An 11,714-nucleotide genomic window follows, 5' to 3' on the forward strand; every position below is an offset into this window, starting at 1 on the left:
TCCAGGAGACCTGGAATAGGAGTTATCACTAGCTGAAACATTTGATTATGGCCAACTCACTAATCCTTGGATGCATCATGGTATACACTGTACATCATTTGCTCTGGTATACAATATGACTGCTGTCCAGTTTGCTGGTATTTCAGTCAGATTAATCTGGTGTTAAACTGGATTGTTTCAGCTTGATATCTTCTGCAGAATTTCCATCCACAAATTCTTCCACAACTTCCTTAAACTTTTCCTGCTTTATCTGATCCAGATGATGCAGCTGTTCTTGGTCCACATTCCAGCTGCGAGATACATCACTCATGGAATGGGGAGGTGAAATGAAGTGAAAAATAAACTCTGTGCTTAATTGTTGAGTGACTACCCAATATATAACACCCTAAAGACAGCTAAAATACTTATATACTTTAATATTACTTTTCCATGATGTAGGTAATTGCTGTAGTTGGCATAGGAATGTTGCATGGTTATGAATGGGAGGGGAAGGGATCCATGGGAACCCTTGAGATATTAGAGAAGTTTTAGGAGCATCCATGCCTTCCTCTGCTGAAGGAGCTGGAAACTGGTTGCCTCAGTTTCACTATTTCTTGAGAAGATTTTTCTGGAATGTCTTTCAGAACTTCACTCTCCCTTGTTTGTGTATCTTATATAGACAACCTCTTCTCTACAAGATCTTAATTCTTGTGGCTCTCTTCCATTTGACTGATGCTTTGGATGTAGGGAGAGAGACTTGAAACCAAGGTCCTGGTCACTTCTAGTAATTAAAGATCTCCTACAATTTCTTTTAAGAGGAGAGGTGTGAGCCCTGAGGTCCAGGTGAAATTCCAGTTGGGTAATTGCATTTGACCTACAAAAAACTTCCCCTGGTACTCTCAGTTGGATAACATTTTTTTACTTCCTGTTCTAAGCTGTTGTTTAAAGGTGTTGCTATGCACTGTCACCATATTTAATTGTAGAAGTAGATGCATTTCATTAATGGATGAAGGGATTTCTGTGTTGATAGAGAAAAATCCTGCATGTTCCATTCAAGGCACTGAACTACCTCTTTATGAGTAAGGCAAATAGGATTTGGCCCATAAGTTGTAAATCAGTGTGCAAGACTTTTTCTTCTAAGCACAGTTACATATGAATAGCTCAATATAAAATATTCCCTGTAGTAATATAGTGTTAACTGTATTGGGGACATCATTGACTATTGCAGGAAAAATGTAGACCTGTGAACTTAGGTCTTGAGAGTGACAAGATGGATGAGGTAATTATTGTTTATTGGATCACTTTGTGTGGGTGGAAGGGACAATCTCTCACAGGAAGAGGAAGAGCTCTGAGGAAGAGCTCTGTGAAGCTTGAAAGGTTGTCCCTTCCACCAACAGAAGGTGGTCCAATGAAAGATATTACCTCACTCACCTTGTGTCTCTCATATCATGGGACCAACATGGCTACAAAAACACTGCAAACAGCTTAGGTCTTGATGTATAAATAGTGCAGAAAATCATTTTAAACAGATTTGCTTGTGTGTTCTTGCATGTGATATTTATCTCAGTGTGTATCTTCTGTTAATGATTTCAGATCTTTAAATGAACATTTAACCTTTTCATTAAAGCTTTTAATTCAGTATTAATGGTAGATCAAGTTTTGAACTGTATGTAATATCGTGACATCTCTTTCAGAATCTGGAAAGTTAGACAATTGCTCTTAGTTGTGCCAAATACATTTCTAATTAAGATTTAGTATCTAAACTATGGATTTGTGTTTTGACTGCAGATTTTGCTACTGAAAAGCATCAATAATAGATATTTCTAATAGCAGTCCAAATTATTCATAATTTGGGTTGATTTTGTAGCTAAACAATATGTTCAGTCTGTTCCTCTGCTGATTTTGCCTTATTGCTGTTATTGTGTTAAGATTGTCATAGGGGTCATAATGTGTTGTCAAAAAGCAGATGAGAAGTTTTCAGATGAGCCAAATTCTGAACAATCAAGCACTGTTAGGTTGAGACATCAACAATAGGAATGTGCAATCAGAAATGGAAGACGTTGAAACCGAAGCTTCTCTGAGACAAACGATATAAAGAAGGAAAAGAAGAAATATTTTGGAAGAGTTTTCATCCACCATGCTGTAATTGTAGTATTTTGAAATGTAGGGTTAATGTATCATTCTCTCTGTAGTGGGCATTCCAGTGATCACTTTTTTTTTTTTTTTTTTAATTTCAGCCAGTTGGAGCTAGCGACTATTTGGAAATATCTAAGAATTTTGACACAGTCTTTGTTCGTAACATACCACTATTTACCATAGCAAAAAGGACCCAAGCTCGCCGCTTCATTACTCTTATTGATACATTTTATGATCATAAGGTGAGAACTAAGTGTTTCAGTTACACATGTATTATAATGTTGTTTGGCCATTTTATAAATTAATCCTGTCTTCCATCAGGTAACAAGTAAGACCATCTTATTTTAGATAACATTGTCAGCTATAGTAGAATCTCACATTTAGTTCAGTCACATACATAATTTGCACACACAAAAATGGCAGTTTCTCTGCATTTTTTGGCAAAGACTTGACAACAGAGGTAGTATATTACTGAGATGACTACTACTATAAAATTTGCCATGATCATGTCCAGCCAAGACTCATTGGGTGCCTTTACAATCATTCAAATACACAATAAATGTTGCAACATCCATTTTAAAAAATCAAGTCAAATAGACTGCTATCACCTCTGTTATCACTTTTAGTGCACAATTGTTTGCTCACCAATCCAGGACAGAGCTCCATGGGGGCTGACCCCAGAGCCCGCACAGAACCCCAATGAAGCCATTGGGGCTCCATGCTGGTGGAAGGGTCTGCTCACAGGCAGCTAAGTGGAGGATCAGGGCCTTATTTTTTCGCAAGTTTCAAGTAATTGGCCAGGTGTCTCCCAGGCATTCGTGTGAACTAGCAAGGTCCTGCTATATTTTAATTTCTTCCTTTACCCTTAGTAAGAGTGGCTTGGGTACTGAGAGAGGAAAGAGGTCACTTACATTTTTCATATTTAAATAGAAAGTAATGACCATGTCCAGAAAATTCTTTGATCATTCAATAAGGTTGAATATTCTTCTTTGAAGACCTACTCCTATAAGACTCTCACTCTTGAGTTTGCAAAAAGAAAAGGAGTACTTGTGGCACCTTAGAGACTGCCACAAGTACTCCTTTTCTTTTTGCGAATACAGACTAACACGGCTGTTACTCTGACTCTTGAGTTTGTGCTCCTTAGTACAATGTCACAAAACTTCCAGCTTAATTCCAGGATTGAAAATCCTATGTGATGTCTTCAGAGAAGCAGAATTACAGGGAATTAATTTTCCTTTATTTTTATTTTTCAAAAACATAACTTACTTTGGCTTTTTCCATATCTGAAATGTACATATTTTCCCTTATTAAAGGTACCTTCGCTTAGGAGTAAAATCTGGCCATTTCTAGACATTTGTAATCTATGAAGTGTTTTTTTTTTAAAGTGAGAAATTATTGTTAACACTTTGAAAATTTGTGAGCTTAGCATAATACGATGATGTTTTAAAACAAACACTGATTTCAATGGGACTTAAGCATGTGCTTAAATTTAGGTAGGTACTTATTTGTCCTTCCTGAATAGGGATGTTTTACTGAATCAAGAAATAAACAATTAAATGGGTGGTGTCATTCTAGTAACTAAAGAATGTGCCACTGAGTATTCTGGAGCTAAGCTCAGGCTAGATGATTTTAATTTGGAAGGGACAATTGGCATGTTAGCACAGCCAGTCGGGACTAATAATGAAGAGAATATTAAAGTGTTAATATATTTGTTAAAATGTGATATTCATTGTAGAAGAAACATTGATTGTAGATTTTAAATCAGGTCGCAGAACTGCTAATGGAACAGTAATGATAAATGCACCCACTTAACTGGGATTTACAAAGGTTTCAATCATGGGGAAGCAAAATCAGCACTATTAAAACAACAAAAAAGGCATTTCATATTTAAGCTGATCATTTTAAAAGAGTAATGAAAATATTAAGTTCCATCCTGTGTGTGATTATATATGTACACACTTAAATATGTATGCAATCAGGAAATATCAATTGAGATATCAGTCTTTTACAAGATGATCATAAAGACCCTGATTCACCAAGAAACTTAAGTACCTGCCTAACTTTAAGCATGTGAAGTTTAGTCTTATTGAAGTCAGTTAGGAACCTGCTTAAATACCATGCTGAACTGGGACAAAATACAGTGTCTTAGAAAATATGTATGCATAGGCATGGAGTAACAAAATCAGAGATACTTATTTTTGCAATCTGTTACCTCTTAGTATCATCTCTAAGAAGCACATCAGGTGATCATGAAATATGACCTCCTCCAAAGTACATATGAGCATTAAGCAACATTATCCCTATTTACCCTATGACTAATCCTGTGGAAAAATCATCTAAAAAATCACAGTTAAAACTTAATACATACTAATCTATATTTTTTCCATCATTGTGAAACTAAATATTTGTGGAGACTGATCTGCAATGGAAATCTTTTGTCTGGGATCTATCCATATTCTGTCCACTGTCCACAATGCTATTACAGTATGTTTATATCATAAACCTCATAGGGATATTGGTACTTCACTGTATACAGTAGCTCTTCAAATCCAATCTGAAAATAGTTATTCCAGCCTTAATAGTATTATTAAAAAGTAGTAATGATAAAACTCAAGCTAAATTTTTAACTCACTTGAATTTTGAGAGTCCAAAATGAAGTGGCCAAACTGAACTTTTAGAAAGACTTCATATTCCTTAAACATTCAGCTGATTGGAATGTCTGAGCAGTTCATTTATCCTCTCAGTGCAACCCTAACTAGTGAGAATCCATAATTTCCCGGTGGTTTTCATATTGCTTTTTTAAAAAGGTAGATTACAGCGGTAAATATTATGTCATATAACAAGTATTCTGAGGTGACACAGTTAGGTGGATCCATTCCTGCTGAATGACTCACTGAGGGGAGAAAGCACTTGCCACCCTGGCATGTGCATAAAAAGTCTGCAAGCTGTTATTCAGAAAAAGACCTGGTTAATTAGAGTTAATATCACTATCTATTTCCTTGTCTCTCACAAGTGACTAAATAATAAATCCAGGTAGCTGCAGTGCTAGTGGGTGGGTGAAAGTTAAGATACTTGGAAAAACGAAGTGAAGTCCTGGAAAGCTTTTCCCATACGAGATGTGTGTGTAGAACACAAGTGATGGCGCCAATGCACATTTCTCCCTGTTTCAGATACGCATTATTTGTTCTGCACTGACACCTCTCCAAAGCTTGTTTCTGCTAGAGCATCATGACAGTGGCCTGGAGGAAAGCAGAATACTGATGGATGATTTGGGGTTGAGCCAGGTGAGTGATATCAACATCATCTCCTTTTGTTACAAAAGAGCATAATTGTCTTTGGTCTGATATCACGGCACCAGTGCAGGAGAAAGAATGAGGTAAACATTTACCAGGTGGCTTGCTGCTGTGTAGTAGAATCCATGCACCACAGTTGTTACTTTTCTAATTACATATTTTACTGTATCTGTATGGTCAAGGAAAAGATCAATAGATTTGGATCCATTTTGCATAAATCTAGGGATCATTTTATATCTTAATATTCTATGTATTTGCTCAACAATTATGAAAATACTGACAGACCCAAGCTTCACCCTGATGTAATTTCAGTGAGTTCAGTGGAGTTGCACCAGGCATCAGTTTAGCTCACTATGTTTAACAACTGGAAATGACAAATAAATTGTCAGTTGTATCTCTTTGTAGAGATGCAGAGCTACCTTACAAGTCTGTCCACTGGCTACTGGTCTGAGTGGTTCCTAATAAGTTTGTGTTTGTTACAAGGGAATCTACCTAGTTGATTTATTACAATTGCTAATAGCTTTTAAAATAATTTTTAACTAGATCGCTCCATATAGGGCATTTTTCTGCAATTTTTTTGGATGACTCAAATGAATTAAACCTCTGGCAATGTGCATTACGGTGTACACAAAGCAAGCAATACTGGCCCCCAAAAGTATTGCCTGTCTTCTGATTGCTTAAATTCATCTAAGGTTTGGGATTACTTAACATTTGTTATAATTATTTAATTTTAAGGAAAGAATAAAACCATATTTTACCAGTGATGGTAATCAGCCATTAAACTGTAGCAATTGTATGTTAAAACAATCAAGAAAATGTAGCTCTGTACTGAGTCAGTCAACAAAAAAGTGGAAGTAGGCGCCAACATCATCATTTTCCTTTTAGCCCACATATATTGCTTTGTCATATTTCTACAGAGAATTGAGTGGCTGAAACAGGGATTTCCTTTAACATTACTTCGAGGGTTTTTACATTTTATTTCCTTTTTGGTACCCTATACTGTCCACTGTCTTGTATTATTTAGCTCTCTAAAGAATTCAGAAGTATAGTTTGGATGGGATGCTGATCAAAATAGATCCGTGCCTCACAGTTCTGTGTCGTTTTTTATATATCAATCTAGGATTCAGCTGGAGGACTTTCCATGTTTACAGGAGAGGAGGAAATCTTTGCATTTCAACGAACTATCTCACGACTTACAGAAATGCAGACTGAACAATATTGGAAAGATGGGGACAGAAGCAAGAAATAGTTGTAGCTCAAAGATGAACAAAACCTCTGAGAACACAAAAATAGTATATAAAGAAAAAAGATTCTAATAGAATTGGAAGCATTTTTAATATAAATGAATTGATTATTATTGCACTTATCCTCTGGACCATAACTTTTCATCTGCAATGTTGCCATTTCAAATTTAAGAGCTTTGTAAATTGTGGTTTTTGTTTTGGTTTAGGTTTCTTTGACACCCGCAGCTTGTGGATCTGTTATTATGCCTTTTATATTTCAGTTTTTTTGTCCAGTACAGCATGACTTCAGTATTCAACATGGTTAACTGGTTAACTTCTTAGTCTGCTGCTCAAGTCAACCATATAGGCAGGGGTCACAGTAAATCAGGGATGCACATCTTAGTGGTTTATGCACTATTTTTGTCATATTTATGAGAGCTTGCACAAAAAGAAAGATCAAAGCCACACAAATCCAATTTACTTGTATTTTTTACTCTGCTCCCTCTAGAGTCAGTCTGTAAGATTCTAGAACTCCTGTGTCCTATCTTTTTATTTTTGTAACTCTGACTTGTAGCCATCTGCTGAACTTCAAATTTCCTCTCTTCTACTGCAAGGATATGCTTCACTCTCTGATAGTTTCCTGAGGTACATATTGTTTGCTGTCATTCTAATGAGGCTGCTGCTCCATCTTACTGCCTGAAAGCCAAGGGCCTGATCCTGGGGACGGGATGAGCCCTAGCTGGAGGTGAGGGTACTTGTCACCTTAGAGGTCCAAGTTAAAAAGGGTGACTAAATAAAAAAAAAAAATAAACTATGCAAGGGAGAGAGTAAAATGTAATAGAAAAGTGGAAATTAATACTTTTTCAAGACTTTCCATCAAAGCACAAGAAAGAAGAGTCCATCTCTACTGCCAGCTGGGTGTTCCTGCCAGAAGATGGGGGATGGGACTTCATGGTACTTGGTACTTTCTAGCCTAAAAGTTCTAAGGCCTGGGCTACACTACATTTTCTCCTGTGTTTCTATAAACAGCCGTGTACTGGCCAGTGTTGACTTGGGCGTGACTTGATCACACTTTATAGTACAATTGAGTCAAGAGACAAGATTACAACTAGAGCCCTGCAAATCCGCGGGTATCCACTTTATATCCGTGGACCATTTCTGCAGATAGCAGTGTAGATGTGGATACAAATTTTGTATCCACGCAGGGCTCTGATGTTAATAGCTGGGCGGGCAGCTGTGAGGAACCACAGCCCAGATCCTCCACCTGCCCTGGGTGAGGAGCCTGGGGGTCAGGGACACTGGGCAGTGGGATGCTCAGGCCCCATGCCCAGGGCAGGTGGAGGGTCCGCCACAGCTCCCCACAGCTGCCAGCTCGCTCTCCCTGACCCAGTTCTGGCTGGGGAGGCGGGCAGCTCGGAGCCACAACCCAGCCACGGTAAGAGTCAGGTGGGGGAAGTGGTGGGGAGCCATGGCGGACCCTCTGCCTCCCCTGGGCAAGGTGTCCAATCAGCCCCCAGGCAGCTCCACAGGTCTCCCCTCTCCCCTGGACCAGCCACAGCAGGCCCTCCATCTGCTCCCAGTGCGGGGGGGAGGCCGAAAGCAGGCCGTGGCCCCACCCCCCAGGCTCCCTGCCTGGCTGAGGGCAGTTGCGGGAGGGTCTGCGACTCCCCGCGGGCTCCCCACAGCTGCCCATGGCTCTCCCCGACCGGGCTCCGGTGGGCGGGATGCCTCCAAGCCTCAGCCCAGCCCCCAGGGTAGAGCCCTGCAAATCCGCCCGCGGATATCTGCAGATAATTTTTGCGGATAGCAGATCGGATGCAGATACACATTTGTGTATCTGCGCAGGGCTCTAATTCCAACATGGTTACATTTTACAGTGGAGATGAAACCTTAACAGTGGTGTGTAACCATGTCCCCTCTACTTGTAGCATGAACTTGCCTTTCGTTAAAATTGCCTTGGATATTTTTTAAGCCTAGTTTTAATAAAGCTATGTACTGTCCTTTCTGACGAGTACATTATTTCTATTAGAAACCATTTGTAACAGCATGTTTCAAAACAGTTTCACTGGATAGAGCAAATGGTTGCAGACAGGGCATAAAAGGATTGTCTTTATTGTGTAAAGACACATTTTGTTTGAATTTCCATCTCACCGTTGGTTCTTCTGAGAAGAATCCATGTACCGCGTATGGCTCAGTATTATTGTTTTTCTCTCCCCATCGATTAGCAACCTGATCAAACTGCTGCTATAACAGCTACTACCATGAAACTGTCTAAAAGGAACTAGTCCTTTGGGCTTCATGGCCGTATACTTTTTTAGGTGGTGGAGCCATATACTTGATGTATTACTCCAGCGTGACCTGGTTTTCTTTGGAGCCATATGCTGAGTGTATTAATCCTACAAGGTTTGCCACTCTGATCATCTCTTTGCACTGGAAGACACCCACGTTTGCTACACCTGTACTTCAAATCACTTTCAAAGTCTGTACATGTATACTTCTATAAATACAAGATTTTTCATTCACACAAAGGGGTGATAAAAGAGAATTGTAAAGTATTTATGAAAAAAACCCATTCATAGTAAATGAGATGTTTGAATTTGAACGGGAAAAGCGGTAGTATCATCGGAATAACAATAGAGATGCTATAAACAGGACTGCAAAAGCATTTTTCATTTCATGACGTTTTTCAGATGCATTTTTGCACTTGGGTGAAGCATCTGCGTGGTTTTTAAAACTTGTTATAAACGCAGCCCCTGTGCTCTCCCACTTTGTGTGGCGGGGACTAGGAGGGCCAAAAACTTAGCGAAAAGGGTTGGGGGACTCATATGGAGAGAGGATGCTGCTCTGCTGGTTTCCCCTGCTACTAAATAGCTTGTACCTGAGCTAAAAAATGGAACTGTCTCTCAGTGATCTGGTGTAATCGGAGACTGAACTGGTTTAATCACATGCAGTTCAGTTTGCCCCCAGAGCCATTCTTACTCATGTTAGCTGTCACAGTTTTGCTCTGCACCTCACTAGCGCTGTTCTACACTTTTTCCCAACGTATTGCATTCTGGGTACCGATCCCAAAATCCCTGGCGTTGCCCCCAAAAGAAGCTGGCTCTGGGAAATTTTGAAAAGGCCTTCTGGGATATGTTGGTGAGCCCTGGAGAATTATGAGAGAAGAGATCCAATTCCCATAAATCCTCTGGAGCCAGTGTCACTTCCAAGACCTTTTCACAAAATAGCGGTCAGGATCAGTGGTCAGCTTGCATTCCATGCTCAGCAAGAAAATGTTCTGCTGGAGCTTTTGGAAGGCATCTGCAGTTGTCATGGAAAGGCCGTGGAGGGCATTCCAGAAGTACTTAGAGTCCTAGTAGTGTCTAAGGCAGACGTGGGCAAACTACGGCCCGCGGGACCCTCCTACCCGGCCCCTGAGCTCCTTGCCCAGGAGGCTCGCCCCCGGCCCCTCCCCTACTGTGCCCCCTCCCCAAAGCCTCAGCGCGCCACGCCATGCCGCTGGCACAATGCTTTGGGCGGCCGGGCAGCGCAGTTGCAGAGCCGCGGCCTGACCCGGTGCTCTAGGCAGCGCGGTAAGGGGGCAGGGAGCGGGGGGGTTGGATAGAGAGCAGGGGAGTTGGGAGTGGTGGTCGGGGTGGGGGTATGGATAGGGGTCGGGGTGGTCAGAGGGCGGGGAACAGGGGGGTTGGATAGGGCAGGGGTCCCGGGGGGGCTGTCAGGAATGAGAAGGGGGGTTGGATGGGGCGGCAGGGGGCAGTCAGGGGTGGGGGGTCCAGGGGACAGGGAGCAGGGGGTGGTGGATGGTGTAGGAGTCCCGGGGGGGGGCCGTCAGGGGACGGGGGGGTTGGATAGGGCACGAGTCCCAAGAGAGCCGTCAGGGGGGCGAGAAGCGGGGGGAGTCGGATAGGAGGCGGGGGCCAAGACACAGCCTCCCCTTACCGGCCCTCCGTACAATTTTGGAAACCTGATGTGGCCCTTAGGCCAAAAAGTTTGCCCACCCCTGGTCTAAGGCCAGATGGGACTGCTAGGTCATCTAGTCTGACCTCCTGTATATCACAGGCCACCAACACCATCCAGCACCCACACACTAAACCCAACAACCAAAATTAGACCAACGTATTATAGCCCACAGGAGACTATTACATGCCACTGGCAGAGAACAGGAGGGATGGAGGTGCACCAGAGCTCGAGGCCACACAACAGCAGCAAATTGATTAAGAGAAATGCACCCAGATAATCCCAGCAAATGACCCACCCCACACTCTGCTGCAACAGGCAAACCACAAAAAAAACTCATCAGGGTCACTTATGGAGAGTGTGAGACAAAGAGGAGCCGCTCACAGCTCTGTGTTGTACTTGTGGACAAATTACACATGGTGGACTGGCTATGGCCCCTTCTGGATCTGGACAATAGCCAAAGACTGAAGGGACCAAGTAGTTTCAACACGTGGGGTGCCTGGCAGGGGTAAGTGCAGTGACTACACACATAAATTACCTGATTTCTTTAAAACTGAGGCCCAACACATTTATTTACAATACTTCTCTTCCCCTCAAAGGGCTCTCACTGCACTAACCTTCCTTCCGGCTGAGGACTGGCTGGGCACCTCTAAAGCCAAAAAGCACTGGCCAGAGAGTGTTACTCGAGAATGATTAAATTATTCCACGTGTCCCCCACCCTCCAAAAGCAGGACATATTATCTCCACAGTGCTTCCAGCCCACGGCATTACTAAGGCACTTGAGTCCCTGTGGTGCATTGTGACTAGATTGCAGGTCCAGCCAATCAATGCTGATTTACATTTTTATTTCTACATTTAAATATTTTACTTCTAAAAGACAGGAAAATGCCAGCCATGTAATGACAAGCAGAAAAATACCTGTAGTTAAATTATGCACACTCTTCAGTGGCCTTAAAACTATGTGCGTATACGGTGTATTTCTGACAGTCACTAAATGAAATACGAGTGACGTTTTTTTTCCCATGCAGTCCAGACATAAACTAGATGTGCACATTGTTTGCTTAATGACTAGTAAGTAAGTAAAAACATTGCTATGAAGTTATTTTAAGATGTCTTCTAGGAATAA

General features: G+C 41.5%; 1 protein-coding gene across 2 annotated transcripts in view; it reads left to right on the plus strand.

Annotated features, from left to right (window-relative positions):
* AFG1L (AFG1 like ATPase) overlaps window positions 1–7,102 on the plus strand; it is a 136,082-nt gene extending 128,980 nt beyond the window's left edge. For both annotated transcript variants that reach the window (XM_073336943.1, XM_073336945.1), the window contains 3 exons: window positions 2,217–2,357; window positions 5,286–5,399; window positions 6,529–7,102. In XM_073336943.1, the coding sequence (XP_073193044.1) occupies window positions 2,217–2,357; window positions 5,286–5,399; window positions 6,529–6,657 (384 nt within the window). In that variant the 3' untranslated portion in view covers window positions 6,658–7,102. The remainder of the gene's footprint in view (window positions 1–2,216; window positions 2,358–5,285; window positions 5,400–6,528) is intronic.
* Window positions 7,103–11,714: the final 4,612 nt, after the last annotated feature.

This window comes from Lepidochelys kempii, chromosome 3 (genome assembly GCF_965140265.1).
Source record: "Lepidochelys kempii isolate rLepKem1 chromosome 3, rLepKem1.hap2, whole genome shotgun sequence".
NCBI classification, from domain to species: Eukaryota; Metazoa; Chordata; order Testudines; family Cheloniidae; genus Lepidochelys; species Lepidochelys kempii.